General features: G+C 30.6%; 3 protein-coding genes across 7 annotated transcripts; 1 reads left to right on the top strand and 2 right to left on the bottom strand.

The window, feature by feature from the left end:
* Positions 1 to 904: 904 nt before the first annotated feature.
* On the bottom strand, positions 905 to 6,580 carry SAR3 (SUPPRESSOR OF AUXIN RESISTANCE 3). 3 transcript variants are annotated; one of them, XM_088096715.1, is made up of 6 exons: positions 6,441 to 6,580; positions 3,434 to 5,997; positions 2,666 to 2,789; positions 2,232 to 2,380; positions 1,679 to 1,776; positions 905 to 1,288 (listed from the first exon to the last, which is right to left on the bottom strand). In XM_088096715.1, the coding sequence occupies exons 2-6, from the start codon at positions 5,933 to 5,935 to the stop codon at positions 1,093 to 1,095; spliced, it is 3,069 nt and encodes a 1,022-aa protein (XP_087952841.1). In that variant the 5' UTR covers positions 5,936 to 5,997; positions 6,441 to 6,580; the 3' UTR covers positions 905 to 1,092. The 3 variants fall into 3 exon arrangements, with proteins under 3 accessions (XP_087952841.1, XP_087952847.1, XP_087952845.1); XM_088096721.1 differs by having other exon boundaries at positions 1,679 to 1,743; XM_088096719.1 differs by lacking the exon at positions 6,441 to 6,580 and adding an exon at positions 6,295 to 6,434.
* A 1,942-nt stretch (positions 6,581 to 8,522) lies between these two features.
* LOC124842402 (putative WD repeat-containing protein C17D11.16) lies at positions 8,523 to 13,236 on the top strand. 2 transcript variants are annotated; one of them, XM_047318875.2, is made up of 16 exons: positions 8,523 to 8,709; positions 8,796 to 8,950; positions 9,036 to 9,115; positions 9,187 to 9,282; positions 9,401 to 9,524; positions 9,658 to 9,716; positions 9,824 to 9,889; positions 10,361 to 10,431; positions 10,756 to 10,852; positions 11,682 to 11,756; positions 11,927 to 12,025; positions 12,310 to 12,453; positions 12,540 to 12,569; positions 12,654 to 12,716; positions 12,830 to 12,907; positions 13,000 to 13,236. In XM_047318875.2, the coding sequence occupies exons 1-16, from the start codon at positions 8,594 to 8,596 to the stop codon at positions 13,075 to 13,077; spliced, it is 1,431 nt and encodes a 476-aa protein (XP_047174831.1). In that variant the 5' UTR covers positions 8,523 to 8,593; the 3' UTR covers positions 13,078 to 13,236. The 2 variants fall into 2 exon arrangements, with proteins under 2 accessions (XP_047174831.1, XP_047174830.1); XM_047318874.2 differs by having other exon boundaries at positions 8,793 to 8,950.
* Positions 13,237 to 16,273: 3,037 nt separating this feature from the next.
* On the bottom strand, positions 16,274 to 17,671 carry LOC124842400 (Ribosomal L18p/L5e family protein). Of its 2 annotated transcripts, none has more exons than XM_047318873.2 (2): positions 17,534 to 17,671; positions 16,274 to 16,885 (listed from the first exon to the last, which is right to left on the bottom strand). In XM_047318873.2, the coding sequence occupies exon 2, from the start codon at positions 16,881 to 16,883 to the stop codon at positions 16,539 to 16,541; it is 345 nt and encodes a 114-aa protein (XP_047174829.1). In that variant the 5' UTR covers positions 16,884 to 16,885; positions 17,534 to 17,671; the 3' UTR covers positions 16,274 to 16,538. The 2 variants fall into 2 exon arrangements, with proteins under 2 accessions (XP_047174829.1, XP_047174828.1); XM_047318872.2 differs by having other exon boundaries at positions 16,274 to 16,889; positions 17,534 to 17,670.
* Positions 17,672 to 24,156: the final 6,485 nt, after the last annotated feature.

Here is a 24,156-nt window from a genome sequence, read left to right as displayed (position 1 = left end):
ATTTGAGGTTAAAGCTAAATAGAATTAACATTAAATGGAGAACTTTCAAAATCTAACACTACATTGAAGAAATGTGTTAATACAGAATTGAAATTTTTAAAATTCAAAAAACTACATGGAAAAAAGTGGGATAATATAAAGACTAAAAAGTCTATTTAACTAAGGATGTGAGCGACATCTTACTAAAATTTAAAAAATAGAATATGTAAGTATTATTTGATATAATATTAAGAGCTCTTTTATTTTAAAGATAATTTATATTTTTGCAAGCTCCTTGCGGAGTTAATCATCCGAATGATAAATATGGATCAACTTCCTCTTAACTTTTCTCGGTCCACTAGCTATACATCCTAGCTCAACAAAACTGGAAAGTGGAATTCTTTAAAATCAAATCAAATTGAGTTTACAAGATAAATTAAATTGAAAATTGACCAAATCACATCTTTTTCATTATGGCTTGGTTTGATTTTCAGTTTATATTGTTACTAAATAAAAGATGTGTATTATATTTATATTGAATCAGTTATAGCCGTATATTTTAGTTTAATTATATGTAAAATTTAATATATAACATCAAAAGAGACTCAGTCTTCTCTCTCATTATTGAATTATCAGATTAAATTTAGATTCAAATGAACGATTATATCAAAATTTCAAACAAAATAAAGACAGATCACCACACACCCCTATGAAATGTCATGTTATTTATAATCGCATAGTTTCATATAGTTAATGCTACCAAACAATACTGATATTTGGCTTGTGTGAAGATTTCACCTTAAAAGTGGCACTTGAAATTTTTGAATGCATAATTCCCAATTTATTCCATTTCAGCTGAGCTTTCTGTAATCAGGTCATTGTAGAAACTCGTTAGACAATGACAGCAAAAACCGTATCCCATCCATACAAACAAAATTAATGAATGTCATTTAGCGGCATCTCATGCTTATCAATCATACAAGACCGAGATAAATTAAAAAAACGCACAAATCTCGTGAATAATATGCAGATAAAAATCCTGCCTTACAAACACATCGATATTCTATTTTCTATTGGACTTTATATCTGAGAGTAAATGGTAAAATTGTTAAATTAATTAGATATCTCTAAGAGGTAGCTGGTAAAAAGATATACTGCATCCTGCAAGTGACCAGAGCGCTGGTCTTCTGGAATGGGAGCACTGAAAGCAGTGTCAAAGCAGTTAAATTGCTCATCACGGGTTGCACCCTCACCAACAGATGATAGCAGTAAATCGCATATCTCGCTTGCCATTCTTGAATACACCACCCTACAAAATCAGTAGTACACGTGAATATGGAAAATAAAATGTCTCTAAATGGATGTTCAATCACACGGTAAATACGGTCAGCTAATGAAATAATGTGTAAAAACAAACAGGTGCTGAATTTATTGGGTTAAAGATGTGTGGCTTGGATGATGTAAAACCAGCTTCAATAACACTAGCAACTAGCAAGTAAAATTGCAAATATAGTACTGTGTTATCATATTTGTTTTTTTTTTCCGCTTTTTAAGTCCGTGGCCAACAAAAAAACAGTTTTGGATAAGTATATTAGTCAACCTATAAAATCAGAAACAGAGCTGTACCAACTAAAAACAGGTAAACAAGCAGTTATTGCAAACATTTTTCCATGCACCGGAAAGGACAACATATATATACCTCGCGTCAACAGGTAGTCTGCCACCCCAAACCGCCAGGGATTCATTTAGCTGACTCACAAAATCCTGACAAGCAGCATTTTTATTTTCAAGAGAATCCTGAAACAAGAATTATATGATTTTAATTGGTCCTAAACTCTAGAAATTGAGACCACAATGTGAATATTCAGAGTCCTGATCTAGCAAACAACATAACCAAATACAAATAGAATGCATGACATGGATGTCAACCTCTTCCATAACAACTTTGCTTCATGACCCACACTCAACACAGATTGGAAAGATTCACAACAGTTACCTAACTTCATAAATCACGTTTTAAAGCCTCTTAGAAGATTGCCCCGTGTAATCAATGCAACAACTAAAAGCATTTCAAATGACAAGGTAACAGGAATTATTGTCTTCTGCATCATGTAGAAATTCATACCATCGCAATCCACAGTACAAGCTTAGGATCAAACAAATTATCTTTTAGTTAAACCTCGTAATCAAACTATGACAGGATCGCATAACAACCATTCACATAAATGATGGGAGGGATGATATTCACATACCAATTCGGTCATGGAATTGGGATCACCCTGAAGCGTGTTTCTCATCAAATAAAATGAAATGTAAATTCCAGCTCCCAACTCCCAGTTTTCAATTTCTGATTTATGGTCCTCCATGGAAGTTGCAATACTCCATATCTCAGCATGTTTTGCTGCACAAGATATTAAATAAGTTATTTAGGACACAGTTATCTGGAAATAAGAGGAATAAATCTAGTCATTTTCTGCTATTGAAAAGAAGCAGCAATGATCAAATGGGCAATTATGTGAAGTTCAGATAATCAGTAATTCTAGCTTATGTATGATTCACAAAAATAGCAAAAGATTATTAGTAAAGGCTCTAAACAATATGCTAGAAATAATCAGGAAAAAAAACTCGAGTCCTTTACAAGAATTTAATAGTGTTTTTTACCAAGCAAGATACACACAAGACTTACATTGCAAGAACAATCTATGAGCGACCGATGTTATAAAAATAGTATGAGCTTTCTGCCAATATGCACACTGAAGAAATTGCTCAAGGGCTTTCGAGTGATCCTGATTGTAATTATAATAAGTTGCCTGGTCACCATAACAAAATCGTTCAGACAACGAGAAGAGTCGCTTAAGGAAATACAAAACTCTGACATTTAAAGCATTAGCATAACCCATTAATCAGTAAAGAATATCAGGACAACAATTTAACTCAGTTTTAGTCATATATTGATCATAATGAGTGACCATGTGAATCTAATAAGCAGTTTTTGTCCTCTAACAAATATAAATCCTGTGGATTTTAAAACACTGGCCAAGTGAAAATGTCATATATATACAAACTGAATTAACAATATAGTCAGAATATACAGTGTGCTTGCAGAATAGAGCAAGGATTGGAAGATTAATATAGGAACAGGATGAAACTCCAAATCTCCAATACCCATTGAGTTCTCCCCATTTCACCTTAATTTTCGGGAATGCAAATTGTGTTATTTTGGGAAAATAATGGGAATGGTACCCTGATGTACTATTTCACTCTATTCTGGTTTTAAACTTGCACAAACAGGAACTTATTCCCTTTCAGCTAATTCCTTTCCATTTCCATCAATATCTATCATCCATAGTACAAGAGACATGTGAAATTAAAAGGGCACTGCAAGACATTGTGCAGGTGACTTATAATTCTTCACTTGTAAAATAATAAAGAGACAAGAAAATATGATACATACCAAAGCCTCGTGCATCCAGTCCGTGGGAATGCCCAAATCCTCAATGAACTGTTGCTGAGATTCGTCTGAACTCCAAGTTTCACAGTATTGGAACAATATTTCCCGAATCAAATTTACATGAAGATACGGATAATCTTCACGAAGGGGCAAGTGAAGGATCACATATATGGCCCAATGACATTTCCCTAAGCACAATAGCTGAGACACAAATGACATGTCTAGAATATGAAGATCGTTAGAATTGATAACACCCACAGCTTCCAATACTGCACGTTGATGCCAAATCATGTGATAATCAAGTGGATCTGGGGAGGAAGAGAATGCACTAAACATAGCCTTCAAAAAGCTGAATTTTGTCTCTTCACTAGCATGAAGAAGCATTAGATAAAATGAAATGTCAAAGTGCTTATCTGAGTTCCAACTGATAACCTCTTCTAATGTTCCTTCATCAATAAAAAGGGGAACAGGATACGGAGCCGTTCCCTCATCAAGAAAATGTTTGTAAGTCTGAAAAGCAATGGGTAATGAAGTGTTTGGTGGTAATTTGTACCACATTAATAAACCTAAGAACCTCCTCCAGTCAATTTTGATATCATGCAATGCATCATGAATATTTCCTGCAAGCAATTCATAGAGTCTCAATCTTTCCTCTTCAATAAAGCTAAAATCCAGCCCTTTATTTCTCCAAATATCAAGTTGTCTTGCTATATCAGAGCGATTCACAGTAGAACCACCAGCCTGACTTAATAAACAAGCCAATCTCACATCTCCTTTGGACACAGCCAGTTGTACTGCCTCATCCAGTTGCCTCCCAGTCAATAGAACAAAAATATGTTGCAGATAATCAGAATCATTTAGAGAGCTTATTTGATTTTGAACATGATAGGAAACACTCTCTCGTAACCAATAACTAAACTCTGCCCTCCTTATTAAAGGGAGTGCTTCTCGGTCAACATCTTGTGAAATTTCCTTCATATCCTGCATCATATCTTCCTCATTGTCAGCACCCAAAGATTCTACTTGACCCTTTTCTTCTCTATCAGAAAAAAGAACTCTAATTAATTCCCAGGTCATTACTTGGTGCGTCAGACCCAAACGAGTAGAGGAAGATAACCCAGGAACACTCAGTTGCCTCTCAATAAGATCACAGTACTGATGAGAAATCTCAGACAGGACCGTACGATTAGCTTCAAGCTTTTGAAGTTTCAACCTGCAGGGACCAATTTCAACTTCTTTCATCACGTGGTTTATTCCTTTGTGAAACTTTAATGGAGATACCAAAGCATGTTCAAGAAGTTCCTCACTCACTTTTTTATTTTCATCCCTGACCACATTATCAAAAGCAACTTTCTCCAAATTGATGACAGATGATAACAGCCTGTGATCACCACTGCTTCCTACAGGTGCACCAGAGTGTACAAGAATGCCATTTGGTCCCCAACCAACTCGAAATGATTTACCCATAAATAGACCCGCATCAACTATATTGTGAGCATAGTTTCCAGATACTGGAGTTTCATGTTTGAGATCAAGATTAAAACCTTGTGATTTAACTGTCCTAAGAGGCACGCCCTTATGCTGCTGAACCATCAAAATGCCTCCAGGAGAGTTTGAATCAAAATTACCATGTTTATACTCAAGTAATGGAAATGGAGTTTTTCTTGTAACTGGTGGGGTGAAACGATGGTTAATTACGTGAGCAGAACTTTGTAAAGGCCGTACATACTGCTTGTCAGAAGATGATTTATGACTTAAGTCTTCTACCTCTTCGTCACCTGGAAACATCAATAATCTCATTTCTCTCATCTTAACAGGATCAAGCCTAAGATGAGAAGGAAGGGAATGAGAAAGCTCAACTTCATTGGTATTTGATGGCGATTCTTTCTCAACATCATATACCTCAGCATCATCCATGACGATGTCTTCCTCATCATCATCTCCAAACCCAAATCTGCTGAAGTGTTCAACTAAGAATTTCCACTTACCAGTTACTAGATCAAAGGAAATAAATTGCGCTTCCTGTCTCTCTGTAATTTGTTTTAATTTGTTCACTAGCACATCTTCCTTGCCCTCCATAGACTTCAATATTTCACTGTCCAATACCAAAACTACTTCAGCTGCCTTGTTAAGGCCCTGACCAACTGCAGGCTTATCATTTTCATCACTGTATACAACTATCTCATGCCTGCGAAAGTTGACGATTTCATTTATATGTAACCCCCTCACATCAGTTTCGTTAAGATACCTGACATATCCATAACCAAATCTCCCAACAGTGAAATCAGAAACACGGCCGCAATAACCAGGTTCAACAAGCTCCCAGGCCAGTAATTCCTTCAGAGATGGTTTGGTATAATAACCGCTTGATTTCAGTACAGGCAAAAAAGCTTCAGTTTCTGTCATGATATCAACGGACGGAGCAATGCAGGCTTTACAAACCCTTCTTCTCTTACAAGTATGCAGCACGAATGAATCAGATACGCCTCCAACGTCACATTCCATCACAAAGTAAGGCCAAAGCAAAATCTACCCATCGAAATTCTAACACAATTCCCTGACGTATTCTTTAAACAAAAAAAAAAAAAAAAAAGATTAAGCAAATATGCCTGCAAGGTAAACTGGATGTGGCATCTTACCATATGAAACCATCCCAAAGCAAGCAAATAATAGGGCAAAACATTATGAATTATACAGGATGAATTTACCTCTTAGGTTAACTTCCAAAACGTGTGAGAAAATAAAAGAAAAAAGTATGCAATATAGCTACACTACACAACGGATGTATTCGCATTTATTTCATAAATTTGAGTTTAAGAACACGAACACACAGATTATTTGATTCAGCAGCTATCGAGATCAACCTTAGTGAAAGTGCGGCACAGCATACAGAAGCGCAGAAAGAGAACGAATGAAAACCCTAATAGAGTTAAGCAACGCGTGACAGATAGCATAGTGCGTAAAGAAGAAGAGAAAGAAATGAAGTTGAGTAACTCTGAGATGAACTCACGTCGCAGTATGAGCAGTAGCGAGCAACCACGCCTGAGAGGGGAGAGAGGGAATGGTTTAGCGGGATTCGGATGGAAAGTTGAAGTTGGGCCTAGTTTTAATACCGTAAAGAAAAACCGGGAATGGCTTTTTACACTCCTGATTTAGTCAATCTTCCTTCTTAATTTTCCTAGTTAAAGGATAGAATAGATTAAATTTTAAGTACTTTATAATTAGTCACACTTCTTTCTTAATTTTCCTACTTAAAATATAGATTAAATTAAATTGTAATAATTTATAAATTCAATTTCTTTTAATTGAATTTTTATTAAACTTTTTTCTGAATATTTAAAATATTTATATTTTTTTTAAGTGAATTCTTTCTGTATGCTTTTTTTTCTTAGACATTTGTAAAAATATTAAGAGATATCATCTATCAATTAACGAAAAAGTTAAATAACAAAAATTTAATTAAAAATATAAATATTTTTAATATTCAGTACACACAAAAATATTCAAAACATAATCCAAATATCCAAATTTTATAAATACTTAAAATTTTATTAAATCTAACACCAATAATCCATATACTCCTTTTTTAACTCGAAAATATTTGTTTTTGTCTCACACAGTAGTTCTCTCGAAAATTGAATTTGGCAAAAAAAATATTGATTTTTTATAGTGGTTAACTCTTTTAATTAGTGTATAGTTAATAAGTCACAATTTGAATAGTTAACTATAATTTAGATAGTTAATTATTAAATTAGTTGTTAATCACAATTTTTGACCAACGATCAAACTATTCATGTGATGTGTGATTAAAACCAGATATTAAGTGCTAGTTCAAAGAGTAAATCATCGAGTTTGTCGGACCATTGACCAACTTAGATAGCCACTTTCCAATGAGTTTGGTCAATTATCAAACAAACCAACCGACATGCACCAACTCGAATGGTCAATCTCATCTCAAAGAGTAAACCAACAAATCAACCGGTCACCAAACAAACCGAGCAACCATACAACAATTTGGATCGTCAACCCACAACTCATAAAACCAGCTAGCAAGTCCGCACAACCAAGTAGACTGGTCAATCATACACTACTTTGAATAGTTAAGCACAAGCTCAAAAAACAAGTCACCGAACTGGATAATCACCAAATAAACCATTCAACCTTAAATTATATCGATTGAAATAAAGGATACCAAAACATATTAACCTTTAAAATAATTAACTTAAGATTAAAATATAACAACTTACAATTGAGTCATAATTAAATCGACGTTAATAAAAAATTTATCACAAAATATATAAATAAATGTTTGAGATAAGAAAATACCTTATCTATAACATCATTATTATCTATCAAATGTTAAATTGACTTTGACTTCATAAATTCTTATGCAAGTACCGTTAAATCATACAAAATACTCTCAGTGAAAAATAATTAGACTTGAGACAACAAAACATAGTTTGAACAATTTATCTTGACTTTTTTCTTTCTTTCAATAATTGCATAAATGATATTGATTTTTGAATTATTTAATATGAAATTCTTTTTGATGAGTAATTTAGAACAATAATTTCATTATACGTCATACCATCGATAAACTAATTATAACATTCTAAATCACAGCATCGTACTTAACTTTTGAATTTCATAACAGAAATTAAGAAACATCAATCTCAAAATGTAATTACGAATTCTGAAAATCTACTTTCCAAATATAATTATACTAATAATTTGGACTTTCCTTACTTTAATAGATTCTAGGAAAAAAATAAGTAATTTATTCCTGAAGATAAATTTTATGATTATCTATGAAATAAAATTCCATTTTATATTATAAAAATGTATAAATATGAAATATGAAATATAATAAATTTTCTGTTTTAAAACATATAATTCAAAATATAACAGGTTATATTGCAAATTTTATATTTTGAAATTCAAAAATTTTATATAGAGGTGCAGATTAAAATCATGGAAATACAGGAATAGTAGCTTAATATAACGAGGGTTGGGCCGTATTGGGCTCAGGCCCATGAAATTCTCACCGCTAAAGGGTTGTTCTTCTGTTTCCGATTCCTATAAACCCTCTGGAGTAGCAGTACCAGTGGCTGCTGCTGCTGCTGTCGTGTGCATTCATCCCGTTGAGTCGTCTCTTAAACGAAAATGATTTCTGCGATTTCGTGGGTGCCGAAAGGGGTTTCGAAGTCGGAGCCTATCGTCGCCGATCCTCCTCCGGAAGAGGAAATTCAAGAACTCATCGCCAACCACAAAAACGCAAGGTCCTTTAGGTTCCAACGAATTTTTCAAATCTCACTCACTAATAAAACCCTGACATTCACTTTTTAATTTTGTTTATGTATAGTAGTGATGACAGTGACAACGATGACGCCAACGATGAAGTAGTGGCGCAAGCATTAACAGTGGCGAATGCAGTTGGCAAAGCATCCACCGGAAACACTGACGATATAACGATTGCTTTAAAGGACCTTAACATGGACAATTACGATGACGAAGAAGAAGGTGTGTCTATCTTTCTATCATCGTGTAACTCTATATTCTTCTATATGATTATTGATGTACCTACTATGCTTGTCATTTTGTTTAGGAGTTGAGTTATTCAGTTCCGGAATTGGTGATCTTTATTATCCGAGTAACGACATGGATCCTTATATCAAAGATAAAAACGTAAGTTTCAACACTTGGTCACATCATGAACACGCTACTTCTTATAATCTTACGTTATTGCGATGCTTCAGGATGATGATTCCGATGATCTTGAAGACATGGTTATTAATCCGACTGATTCTATCATTGTTTTTGCATGTAATGAAGATGATGTGAGTCATATTGAGGTGAGTTAAATGTTTTTTGGCTTGTGAAGTCGAGTCACGGTATATTATACTGATACTCCTCTACTTTTGCTTACTGTTCAACAAGTGTACTTACCTCACGTTGCTTCCTGCACTGCAGGTTTGTGTACTCGAGGATGCACATTCCAATGAAAGGAACTTGTATTCTCACCATAACATCCTTATTCCTGCGTTTCCACTCTGCACAGCTTGGCTCGATTGCCCTCTTAAAGGAGGAGAAAGAGGTTTAAACCATTGGTCCTTTGCACGATATAACCCCTCATTGGTCCTTTGCAATTTCTGCTTAAAAATACTAGAGACATGCTTGATGTCTTTGCTTTATTTTATGAGCTTTATATAATTTCATTGTTATCACAGGGAACTTCATAGCTGTGGGTTCAATGGAACCCTCCATAGAAATTTGGGACCTTGACGTTGTAAGTGCATTGATTACACATAAATTTAAGGCTGCTGTATGAAAATTTCATACACAAAATGAGAAATATTTTTTGCCGAATACCTTTTAATTTTCATTTGTTCTCAGATTGATGCGGTGCAGCCATGTGTGGTTTTGGGTGGACTCGAAGAGAAAAAGAAAAAGGGAAAAAAGGTTTGTCGTGCATTCTTGTTAATGTCACTCCCCTTAGAATCGCGTGATTACCATAGTTTATGCTTCCAAGTCATTGTGTGGGTAATTGTTTCTGATAAAATTTAATTAAGTTTGTCTTTTTGTGATTCATGAATTTAACTTTTATTTGGGATTGTGAACAGCGTTTAGTAGGACTGAAATTACAGAGGTCTTTGCTCATATGAGGATTGAAACAACAACTTTCAAAATCCATGTTTTTTTCTTGTACTCTTTTGTAAGACTTAATTTAGAAAGTGCTCATGTCCCAACTGTGGTTAGACAGGCAATAAAATGATTTTGGAACTGATAGGAATATCCTTTCCATCATTAATTTTCCTTAAACGTACGTTTCAGATTTTTGAACTCAATATGTTTGGCCACTTCTTATTGAGATCTGATTTCCAGCTTTCATAAGCATTTCATTTTCTTATTCTTCAAACTGTTTTGTTGCAGAAATCAATCAAATACAAAAAGGACAGTCACACTGACTCGGTACTGGGTCTTGCTTGGAACAAGGAGTACAGGTCTGTAGAATTAAAACTGAATTATGCTTTTGTTTCCTTTGCTTGATGTTTTCCTTTATACACACACAGATTAAGTTGCTTCAAGAATGACTCAAAAGAGTTACTCTTCATCCTCCCTATTTGTTCAATATAACTGTTAAAGGTGATTCACTAGTTAAAACCACTATTTAAGCAAAATAAAGGGGGAGGGTGAGGGATAACTCTTTTGGATTTGCGCTTGGAATAACTTGGTTCCTTCTTATGCATAGATACACACACACATTTCTATGTATTTTTTGTACTCCCATCCTTGATACCTCTCTTGACATTTATTCTTAAAAAAAGGAATATACTAGCAAGTGCCAGTGCTGACATGAACGTAAAGATTTGGGATTTGGTTACTGGGAAGTGTGAACACACACTGGATCATCACAAGAACAAGGCAAGAAATTAGCTAGAGTATAATTTATTTTTTTATCATAAGGTTAATTCGTTTTATTGATGAAATGAACTTTTTGTTCTTCATGTTGACACACTTTTGTAGAATTGTAGAACTTTATGATTTAAAGCATCAATGGATTGAGGTGGTTTTCGCTGTACTATTATGTACTAAAGATGAAACAATTATGATAATATAGAACTTTGAATTAAATGAATTATTCAAAGAAGATATGTGTGGGTGAGAAACAAATTTACAAGTCTTTCTTGCGGCTTTGTTGAGCAATGCTCCACATTCTGTTAATAAGGGAAGAGATTTGTCTCTTTTTTGAATCATTTAATGCGTTTGGTTACTGGGATTTGGGATTTGGTTACTGGGAAGTGTGAACACACACTGGATCATCACAAGAACAAGGCAAGAAATTAGCTAGAGTATAATTTATTTTTTTATCATAAGGTTAATTCATTTTATTGATGAAATGAACTTTTTGTTCTTCATGTTGACACACTTTTGTAGAATTATAGAACTTTATGATTTAAAGCATCAATGGATTGAGGTGGTTTTCGCTGTACTATTATGTACTAAAGATGAAACAATTATGATAATATAGAACTTTGAATTAAATGAATTATTCAAAGAAGATATGTGTGGGTGAGAAACAAATTTACAAGTCTTTCTTGCGGCTTTGTTGAGCAATGCTCCACATTCTGTTAATAAGGGAAGAGATTTGTCTCTTTTTTGAATCATTTAATGCGTTTTTATTGAATAGTCGGTTACTACTTTAAAATAACCTGGTGTCTATTATTTAGCTCTTGTTCATTTATCATTACAGGTTCAAGCAGTTGCTTGGAATCATCATGCACCGCAGGTTCTTCTTAGTGGTTCTTTTGATCGTACTGTAGCCTTGGTAATTATCCAATATTCCTTGGTTACTCAGCATTTCTCTATTTTACTCTGCCGTTGATTGCTTTTTATACTGTGCCCTTTGGCTGTACTGTGATATGCTGAAAGAGCCTTTCAATGTACTACCTTGAAAATTTTGGTTTGTTCTAACGTTTATATCTATTACAATTTCAGAGGGATGCAAGGATGCCAAAACATTCTGGCTATTCGTGGTCAGTCTCAGCTGAAGTAGAGAGCTTGGCATGGGATCCGCACACCGAACACTATTTTGTGGTGTGCTATAGTTATTTCCAAGGCCCGAGTACTCCATTTTATCTTTTTTATAAAACATATTTTTGATAAAACATACTACCTCTTTTTTCACATTTTTGATAAAATATTTGCCAACATTCTTTAGCTACTGACATTCAAGTGTGTGTGTATGATTATTTAATTTATATCAACTAAAAAAGGGTTTTGGGGGGTCGAAGAGGGGCCAATTCTTATTCAGTTTTCGATTTTGATTTTGCGGATGAACAAGTATTAGTTAACTAATAGTGATTTAATTGTTCTGTTAGGTGAGTCTTGACGATGGTATTGTCAAGGGTTTTGATATTCGGAAAGCCAAACCTGATTCCTCGCCTGACGAGAGTCCAACTTTTTCACTTCATGCACATGACAAACCTGTTTCCTCAGTATCCTATAATCCATCAGCACCTAATGTATGTGTTTTTAAGATTTGATTTTGGTGACCAATGATTATTTATTTTAGTTTAACTGTGTCATATTGAACGACTTTTTCATGCAGCTTCTCGCTACTGGATCCATGGACAAAACGGTAATGGTGAAGTCATTTTTGTTAGTTTTCTGTATACTTTGCAGATTGGAATTCATCTTATCAAGCGCCTATTATTTGTCACAGGTAAAACTTTGGGATTTGTCGAACAACCAACCTTCCTTCGTAGCATCTAATTCTCCGAAAGCTGTACGTTTTTTTTCTACTCTTTTTCACTCATTTCTAATGCGAAAGTTTCTATGAATCATATTATATTTATTATTTTGGAACTGATGACTTCTCCTTTTTATGGTGTTTGTTAGGGGGCTATCTTTAAAATTTCTTTCTCAGAGGACGATCCCTTCTTGTTGGCTATCGGAGGCTCAAAGGGTAAATTGCAAGTAAGTGAAAAGGGGCGATGAACAATACTTTCTTGCTCTTTATTTGTTCTCTGATTCTGTGTGAACTAACTTTTGTAACTTATGCTTTGTAGCTATGGGACACCTTATCTGATTCTGGCGTCGCTAGAAGATATGGCAGCTACAAGAATAGATCGCCATCTGGGTCTTGAGATGATGTTGAGTTTGTCTTCCTGCACTGCTCAAGCTGTGTTGCACAAATCAATTTTGGTATTCAATGCAAAAAGTGTTTTCTTGTATTTCTAGTTTTGTTGTGTCCTAGTAACATATATGCACTCACCGATATGAATGGGTACGACTTAATTTTATTATGTGATTCCAACCCTTCACGATTTAGTTTGGGGATCTTTATTTTTTGGTGAAAAGCTTAGACATGCTTTGTTATACTTTTCGTTTTGATAATGTACATAAAGATGATTGTTTATGCAAATTCTTGAGATAAAATGATGTTGGATTAAATGTATTACAGGTTGAAATATTAACTCGAGCATTGTTAAAAAAAAGGTAATTAATGTTATGTTTTTAAAATAACGTTAACCAAGACAATAAAAAATCTTATACAGATAGCAATTATAATGAAAGGGGTACGGACAACTCAAACGGATTGCAGCGATTTCAACACATTCCACAAATATCAAAGGGATACATTCTCTGCAACGAGGTTGCAAGAACAATTTTTACTCAGAAGAAATGTTTTCTTGACATGATTTTCTGAATTGGTCTCTCACTACATAAGGCACCATAAGCAATCATGGACAATACATTTTAGTTCTACTGAGACATTTTCAAGGACAACTCATAGGATAGTTTATTCTTTTTGGTCACCCATTTCTAACACATTATTTATCAATATTTTGGTTACTAAAAACTTATATATGAGCATTTTCAAAATATTCAAGGCTGAGTACATGCTAATTTATTACGGTAGTTATAAAATAATATTTTTTAAAATTAAATCAATTGATGGTTCTATTATATAAATAAAAATGGTATATTTATGAAATTAAAATAAAATAAATATTATTTGTTGACATTCGGACGAAAAAGGTTAGTATTGTCATTTAACAATTATCGCTTAATCAAACCTTTTTTTGTTAATAATAAAGTTTATTATTGATTTGAGAAATACCTAAATATAAGCTCTTTTTATTTTTAATTCTAATGCATAATAAGTAGACATGTTGGTTATTTTTTATTTTCTTTAGTAATTGGTCAAATTTATAATATTTGGTACTACTTTTCCTGCGTGGCCTCATCTTTTGAGTTCAAATTTTATTATATGCATAATGTAAAATTGTGAATAATCTGTGAAACATCATTGTTGTACTTTTTTTATGATGTACAGTAATCTCATTTTTGTTTTAGTAATGTTTAAAAGGCATACTCATAATTCAGATTTGTTGTAATTATAAGTTTATTATGATTAATAAATTTCCATATTATTTATATATTGAAAATAATCATATTGTTGCATCAATTGCTATTATTATTTTTATCTGCATCAAATATATATACTATATATCTGTATGCGTATGATATATGTCCGTATCGTATCTAATTAATGTGTATAATAATATCTGATATGTGTATATCAGCTAATTATATAACCATATTAAATACGTATTATATCTGATATCGCACCTGCATAACCGATTAATTATTATCATGAAAGAAATTTATCTAAAATTTTTTTTTAAAAAAAATTCTAGCCCAGCAGAAAAAATATAAATGAGTATTTATTATTAAATAAAAGTATTTTCAGGAGATATTTTGTCCTCGTTAAACCAGGTTTCTTATCCTCTAATAGTTATCTGACTTCTTTCTTATTCATAATCCTCTAAAGAACCATTACCAATTTAAATTAAATCATAAATTTTGAGACACTATATCAAATTAAGGAATATAGTTTATTCGTCTTAATTTAAATGTGATTTTAAAACTTTAATACATGGATGGATGCATGCATCCATGAGAAATATATATGTAGTGAGATGACCAATTTTCATAAATGAGAAGATTAGTTTTAAGTGGATAATTAATATTTAATATTATGTAACTACATAAAATATCATACAGTTTTTCAAAAGTCTTAATTTTCAAAACATAAATTTAGAATAACTTATATTTTTATTGTAATAGTTTATCTTCTTAATCCAATTAATCCAATACTTGAAACGAAACCCATGTCTCATTTATTGTATAGTAAAATAAAACATTTTGTATTAATGATAGAGACATCTCTTATTATATAATTCTTAAATATGTAATTTTACCATTATTTATTACAAATTATGTTTTTCCTGTGTATTTTTTATTTTGAAGAATGAATTATATTTAAGAAAAATCTCGCAATGCTCCCGAGACTTTCTGCACGATACATAGTTACTAAGTTAAATGCTGTTTAAAGTTAAATTATTTGGTGTGATCCTTTAAAGTTTTAAGCAGCTTCCAGATTATTTAATCGACTAGTTCAATAAATGATAAAAAGAAAAGAGATTTATTTAATTTTAACTATAAATTTATTGATACTAATTGTATTATTTGCTTTTAATATCACCTATCAACAATTTCTTACCGGTAGCTAACATTGCAAATTTTGAAGCCAAAGGGAACCTTAAGAAGCTTACTACTACTATGTATGTACAGACATCAGTGTTAATAGTAGCCATATTAATTGGGCATGTTTGTGTTTAACATGTATAATTTTTTCAAGCATATTTAATGGTGATACAGCTACTTTATTATTATAGGATTGATAACATTCTCCACAATAACTTTAAATTGTATGAAGAATGTTGCCAGGGATTCAATTCCTATGTGTATGAAGAAAACTATATCAAAAGACACAATTTAACTTGGTGATCTTTATCTATCCAAAAAAAATTATTCTCCTATCATCAGCTGGGGGATATGTTTAGTGGAAAACCAAAAAAATATTATCTTCAAGACTTAAATCATAGGACATTTTGTAGGGATGGACACAGTAAGATATTGTCTGTTTTTGGCCAAACTCTCACGAATTTATTTTTGATACCATTCGAAAAAACCTCTTACCAATAAAAGTATCTTATGTGTATATAAACTTATGTTCATCTCTTTTTTTATCCTACTTAGAACTTTGTTTCTATCTTAACATACTCCACTGGTAGAAATCAAGCATAGTCCTACCGAGGGTTTGTAACTGCAGGATTGCTGTTTTGTTAGTTTTAAGTGTGTGCCTAATTTACCATTGTTGATATTTTGTGTACTTTTGAATGAATAGCATACTGTATGCTGGTGTGAGTGCAATGAGGGTTTCTCAAATGAATGGTCTGTAGGCAAATGAAAAAATAATGCATGAGGGAGGAGTTGACTATGAAACATGATATTGATTCCATTTTACAAGTAGCTATCTATTTTTGTTTTTCCATTATACAATCCAAATGTCCCTGTAATATGTTCATATTCAAACAATAAAACAAACAGAGATGCGCATCAATGTCTTATTTCTCGAAATGTAATTAACTAAAGTCTTAGTGAAATATGTTCAATGAGTAACTTCCTGTTGTGATGACAACTTAAAAATAGAAAAGAAAATAAGATCCAACAAGAATAGTCTCTACGCAACCATGACTCAAAGCAACTTAACACCAGCATCCCTTAGAGAATCAATAACCGCTTTAACCTTACCATGATATTTCTGTTCTCTCTTCAAGTGAATAGAAACAGCAGGAATGTCCTTGAGCAAAAGGCGTTCGGCCAGTATCTTCCCAATCTTTGCAGCTGCAGCCACATCGCGAGTAGTTTCCAAGCTTGATCTCAAGGCTTTCTCCTGTGAGCTTGCAGAAGAGGCTACAGTAGCAGTTGGGCTGTGAATCACCTGGGCACTCACATACTTGTTGGTAAAATGCATCTTCAGAACATAAGGTTTCAGAAAATTTATAATCCTGGGAGGCCTCGCTGGGGGTGGAATAACCATATCTGTCTTAAAACATAATCCTTACTGAAATAAGCATAACATTTTTAAAAAGAAAATCGCTTTTTCGTGTCATTTTTCTGACAAAAACAAATATAACTCAAGAAACCAACATCCATCCAAAAAAAATTATCATCTTTCAGCCAGAATGGAATATTGTATACGAAACAAGAAGCCAATCATTTCATTTCAATGTATCTACAAAATATATGTCAATTCCATATTTTGAATATCTGGCAAATGCAGAATTCAAAATATCAACTAAATATAATTTTTTTCCCTTTCACTCGGTCTCCACTCAACCTAATTTCAAAAACACGGCTGGAACTACCAAAACTGAGATTAGTTAAAAGTGTGTGAGGGCCCAAAATTTGCGGTATGAGAGGTAGCCTAAAAAAAAAGAAAAAGCAAGACTGACGAGACAAAGGTAGAAGACCAATTTGAGGCGTGCTAAAGATAAGGAACGAACAAGCGAAAGCGGATAACATTTAACTTCAAAAATGAAAAACTCTCGATTACGTTGGGAACTTTGATCAAACAGTTGGAGGGCAAGGGAGTGCACATTGCTTAACAGGTTATACAACAATTATAAGCAATGGAAGCAGACGCAGTAACACAAAGTTTGAATTGAAAAGGAAAACCTAGAAACATACCTGAGGGCTCAGAGAAATCAGATCCAAGTAAGAGACTTCAACAAAACACAACACAAGCTCCCGTTATGAAACTAATAGTTACATTACTACTCCCTTCTTTTAATTATTTGTTTTTATATTCAAATGGGTGATTTTGTCCGCATAAACAAATCAAATATAATAATAATAAGAATTATTTTTAGGGAATTGATCATAATAAAATAAACATTATATATAATACAAAAAATAATAATAAATACTCTTATATTTGGTTTTCTTTACTTAAATAAAAATAGTTTTTTTGTTTATAACATATTAAATATATTTAGTTACTAAAAGCTTTGTTTTATAGAAAACAATTACCAAGGAGAGGGATGAATTCGAGTAGATTTGAAAATAAATTTAATATTATTTTTTTAATAAATTTGAAAGTAATTAAAATTAAATTTAGAAATAAAGTTTGTGAAAGTTGATTTAGAATTTAATCTTGTGGTCAGATAAAAAATAAAAAATGTTTACAGTAAAAAGAATATAAAATTATATTTATTAATAATATATTTATTGGTAAAAAATATTTTAAAAAGGAAATAAATCAAAATTAATTTTAAAAATAAAATAAATTTGTATTTAAATAAAGTAAAATAATTATGTTTAAAATTTATTTAAAAAAATTATAATTTACCAGCAAGCAAAACACAAATTATATTATAGATGAGATACTCATCCCTGTAATCAAGTTCGGACATTGCAATGCAATGGGTCGGAATCGGATACATGGCTAGTAGAAGTGAATACAAGTCACTTTGAAATCCGGTAAGAGAATGTGACAAACATATAATTAAATATAAAATTAGAAAATAGATTGATACTTAAAACAACATTAGTCGGTTTAATTTCCAACATAATATACATTATTAAAGTAAGTTTTCTGCTATCCCAAGCTATATTGCACCATTCCCATGATTCCTCGTTCGATTTCAACAATTACGTTTTGTTCTTTTGAGGTGATTTGGGATAGATGATTTGAATGGATTTGAGGATAAAATTTTGTTGTTTTTTTGAGTGGATTTGTGGATAATTGAGAATAGATTTGGAAGTAAAGTTTGTGAGAATTAGTGTAGGATTTGATTGATGAGACAAATTTAAAAAATTTGTTTAATTGGTATAAATTAAAGATTATCAAAATGTTCCTTGTTATTATTAAAGTAATATAAAATGTTATTTGTTAATGTTATATTTTATTGTAAAAATGTTTATAAAGAGTAAAAATTAAAAATAATAATTATTAAAAAGTAAAAAAATATTATTTAGTAAAATGAATTTATTTTGAAATGTAGTTTTTATTTATAATAAAATTTTCTATGAATTTATTTGTTATCGACGTAAAATTAATTCATTTTGAAGAAGGTTACTACCAACACACAATCCACACATCAATTATTATTCAGGCCAAGTTTGTATCTGTCCTATATAAGCAAGGAAAATAAGAAAGTAAAATTCATTGGATTCTTTGTAATTCAACTATAATAAAAGAGTGTTCTCTCATTCAACTTCTCCAAAATTAATGTGTTTTGACTTACGTAAAGCCTAATCCATTTTACATTCTTATTTTCTTCTCTTAAAAACAGCAATTTAACTTTAACAACAGAGTGTTCTGGTTCCTCAACTTGGGGCCAAGCTCGGGCTCCATCAAAGCATCTAATCCACCTTTATCAATAACCACAATGAAGCTCTCGTCCTTAAACTGCACCATCCAAAACAAAATAATCGGTAAGAAAAAAGAAAGTCAAAGCAGCAAAACCAAAAGAGCGGGCGGGGGAGAGACTTGCATGGCGGTGATGTCCATGACGCGCCAACGCATGAGCGGGCGGTCGCGGACGTTGCGGCGAAGCATGTCGGAGATAACGACCTTGGAGAAGTCGAAATTCGTGATGGCAGTGTGGCCGGCGTCGTAGAGGAGCGGTGACCTGTCGCCAATGGTACGAAGCACCTGTCACCAATGGTTATGTTCACCAGAGAGGAGCAGTGACCCCAACCCTACGTGTGGACTCCGAAGAGGGCGACAATCATAGAGTTCTATTTGAATCGTTCATAAAGTATATATTAGCTTTACCATGTGTTTTAAGTTAATGATAATATTTATTTACAAAGTAAAATTAGTTTACTATTTAAATGGTACACTTTTCATAAATAAATAGGTGACAAAATTTACTGGATTAAAATAATTGCTTATAATTAATTTTTAGTGTCTGCAGAAATATTTTATTACATACTTGTATTCATAATGTTCTATATTTGTGTTCCTCGCATAAACTTTAGTCTTTATAGAAAAAATGATTTTACATTTCAAAAAGTATTCTTTATAATTGTTTCTCTAACATTTAAAAATCTCCAGATAAATAATATCTGGCTATTTTGAAATAATATGAGATGTGTCAGGTTAATATATTATACCTTAAATTGATATTATAATCAGTGCCTGCTTTTCCTTTCCTCAAACTAAGTTTTGCATGCATATTTTTTTTTTGACATTAAACTCTTTTACTATTAAGTTTTATATTTTAAATAGTAAACTATAAGAAAATAATTAAACAATAATCAATTTTAACATAAAAAAATATTTTGCTTTAATTTTTGTGACTTAAAAGTCTTTTATTGAATGAAAATGATTAAAATAAGTAATATATACTCACAAGTTACTTAAAGATTTTAAATTAAAAATGTATGTCTATATATGGGTTGACATGTCAAATTTACATCTCATCTCTCTATCAAAATATTAGTTTGAATATAAATCATGATGAAAGGATAGATTTTTGTGTTAGTCAAAATGCTAAAATTGAAAAAAGAAATTAAAAAGAATCTAAAACGCAAATGATCACGAAACCTAGCCAAAGTTAAAAAATCAAATGTGACCATTTTTAACTATTAGAATAAAATTGAGGCACTAATCTCCATATGCTAAACATTTATACCTTCTTATATTGGCTTGGTCTGGAGTGAAATGTTTCACAAATTTGGTGGCTTTCTTAATTTGTTTTACTTTATTTTTAGCGTACTCTGAAAATATTACAAAATGTATCAAATTCTGAAAATATAATAAAGCCTACAAAACTCTAACCAAACTTATGTAGTGATTGTGATTAGTTTGTTTTAAATAAATTTAAAAAATAAATTTAAACAGACCAATAAAACATTAATATCTACTATTCTTAAAAAAATTGTTATACAAAAGTTGTTAATATATAAAAGTCTTATTACGTCGTTCTATTTCAAGTCTTCAAATGAATTTCAAGGTTCTGATTAAGATTTGGTTAAGCAGTATTACTTTTTCTTTCACATCCTTATTATCATTTTTCTTTCACATTCTTGATAATAATATTGAGAGATAATTAAGAGGATTAGATAAAGCTTAATTTCAATTCAGTTTCTCGTTTTAAAAATGTTTAGAATGAGTTTTTATTTTCAAAATTTTGAGTCAAATAAGTTTTTTTTGTTAAATATAACTCAACATAATTAATAGAGCCATATCCGCCATTTCATTTCTGGCTGCATCTTCTGATGAAGTCTTTGGCATGTAGCCCTGACCCTGTGCTGCATATTCTCATTCTTAGGGTTAAGAGGACGTGATTCTCGCACTCTCCACTCCTTCTTCTTTTTTTTCTTTTCCTTTCCCTCTTAATACAAGACTCACACATTTTCCATACAGCAATACCTACCAAATTGGCATCTATCTTCACCCATAATTTGAAAGAATAAAAAGAAAATAGATAATACCGTGAAATATCGATATTCCATATTTATATATAATGATAAGATTTTATTAGATAATATAATTGAAATAAACAAAGTTTTTTAATAAAAAAACAATATTGATTGATTATATATTAATTTTTATTTTCTGATCTCATTCATAAAAAAATTATTTTCTTTTATATTCAAATATAAAAGAATAATTGATAAATGAATAGTTAACTTTTTTTTTCAATTTTTGAATAGGAAAGGGGAGTATTATCGAAAACTTTATATCTATAAAATAAATACATTTAAAAACACGCTCTTAACACTGTTTTTTAAGTAATTTTGTTGATAACATATTAAATATATTTCATTAATAAAGCTCTCCTTATAAAAACAAGTATCATGCAAAGTGAATGGAATACCAATAAGAACATACACAAGTTATGATATAAATTGTGAAATTAACATGATCACACATTTGACCTAAAATATATCAAAATAAAATAAAAAACAATAGTTACATCTTAAATTAACAAAATGCAAAACGTAAGCTAATTAAAGTTAAATAAATCTACAAGTGAAAAATAATAATATTTAGGATAGTGTGCTGCAACATAGTTCATTTCATATAAACAAAATATATCTCATTCATCTTAACTAGTCATATATTTACAATGAATTTAAGCACATATCAAATAATAATTATTTAATTCATATAAACAAATTATTTTTAGAAGAATTATTAAATATATCATAAAAAAGACTAACATTTAATTCATAATAAACTAACGATATTAATTCATATTCATAATTTTTTTAGTCTATTCAATTAATTATATTATGTGAAAGAAATACTTGTTATTTTAGGTTTTTCAAAATTTTGAGTTGTTATAGTTTATAAGTTGATATTTTTGTACCCCGCACACACTCTTAGATGCATATAAGGAATCCTTTAAACTTTTTATCATTTAATATTTTAGTTTTTGTGACTTCAAATAATATTTATTATATTTTATGAGGAATTCAAATATAAAGTCAAAAGTGTTTTATTGAGTGAAAATGACTAGAAAAAGTAATATATACTCACAAATCACTTAAAAAATTTTAAATCAAAAATGTATATCTGTATATGAGTTCACATGTCAAATTTACATCTCGTATCTCTATCAAAATCCGAGTTTGAATATAAATCACTATGAAAGGATAGATTTTTGTGTTAGTGAGAATGTTACAATTGAAAAAAATAAATTAAAAGGAATCCAAATAGCACGAAACCTAAAGTTAAAAAATCAGAAGGTTATAACTCTTCATCAATCTGAAAACAATCTCTGATACTTTTAAATTTCAACAAATCATTCGAATACAATTGAGACACTAATTTACATATGCTAAAAAAAATAGTAATATCAATAATTTGATTCAAATTCTATTGTCAATCACAACTCAATCTCAAAACAATCATTAGATTATTAACTCAATCTATATATATATATATATATATATATATATATATATATATATATATTAGTTTATTAATTTGTTACAGTACTAAAAGAAATTTTTAAATAATAATTAATTTTAGTGACAAAAAATATTAGTTATGATCAATTTAAATACTAATTTACAAATTAATAATTTTAAAATTGGTTTCTAAATAAAAGATTATAATTAATTGATTTTAAATTGATAACTAATATTAGTTACTAAAATTTTGATTGTAAAAAAGAATTATTCTTTAAATTAGTCAAATTTTTTTAGTAGACAAAAACTTGAAAGACAATGTTAATGACTAATTAAAAGATCAATTTATGTAGTTATAAATTTAGAAATTACTTTAGTTATCAATGATTTTTAATTTATAAATTGATATATGAATGAATTGATCACTACAATAACTAATTATTTTTTGTGTTAAAATTGATTATTATTTAACTATTTTATTGTAGTTTACTATTTAAAATATAAAACTTAATACAAGAGTTGAATGTCATAGGAGTGAAAAAGATAAAAAGAAAAAGAAAAATAAACATGCATGCAAAACTCACAGGAAAGAAAAAGTACTTATACATTGATAAAAAGATCAATTTAAGGTATAATATATTAACATGACACATCTCGTATTATTTCAAAATAGCGGTAGAGAATTTTAAATCTTAGAGACAAGTATAAAGAATACTTTTTAAACTGTAAAATCATTTTTTCTATAAAGATTAAAATTAATTAGATAAAAGGTTTTCAACAAGATCGAAATTCATTTATTTTATTAATATCAAAAACATGTTTAAGTCTATTATATATATATATAACCATGCAATAAAAAAATTAAATGTAATTTCCCAAATATTTTTTTAAGAGTGTGTTTACTTTGGGGAGATGATTTGGGGAAAAGTGAATGGATGAATTTGAGAGGATTTGATGATAAATTTTGTATTATTTATTTGAGTAGATTTGAAAGTAAGTGAGAGTAAATTTGAAAGTAAAATTTGTGAAATTAATGTAGAATAAAATTTAATTTTATTATGAGAAGTATTGAATGCGTGATTCAAATTTAGTATAAGAAACTATTTTATGTTGTTAATATATTTTTTTCCCTCTAAATAATACTAAACGAGAAAAAAAAACAGTTATTATTAAAAATCTCTTGTTTTGTTGTTACAGGTTGATTATGTTCATTAATGACACGGGACAGATTATTATTTACACGAATGATAAAAAATAATATTAATAATCTTACTATTATTAATAATCTTTCTATTTTGTATTTTATTATTATTGATAATTAATAAAAATATTGTTATTATTTTCTCTGTCTGTCAACAACTCACCTTTGTTTTCTCGTGCCCAAAATAACGGTTTCACACGTTCTACGCACGAACACATGCATAATAAAAACATGCATTCCC

Source organism: Vigna umbellata, chromosome 1 (genome assembly GCF_029865625.1).
Source record: "Vigna umbellata cultivar VRB3 chromosome 1, Vumbellata_1.0, whole genome shotgun sequence".
Lineage (NCBI taxonomy): Eukaryota > Viridiplantae > Streptophyta > Magnoliopsida > Fabales > Fabaceae > Vigna > Vigna umbellata.
Note: the sequence above shows the minus strand (reverse complement) of the source record. Positions and strands in the feature narration are given on the sequence as shown.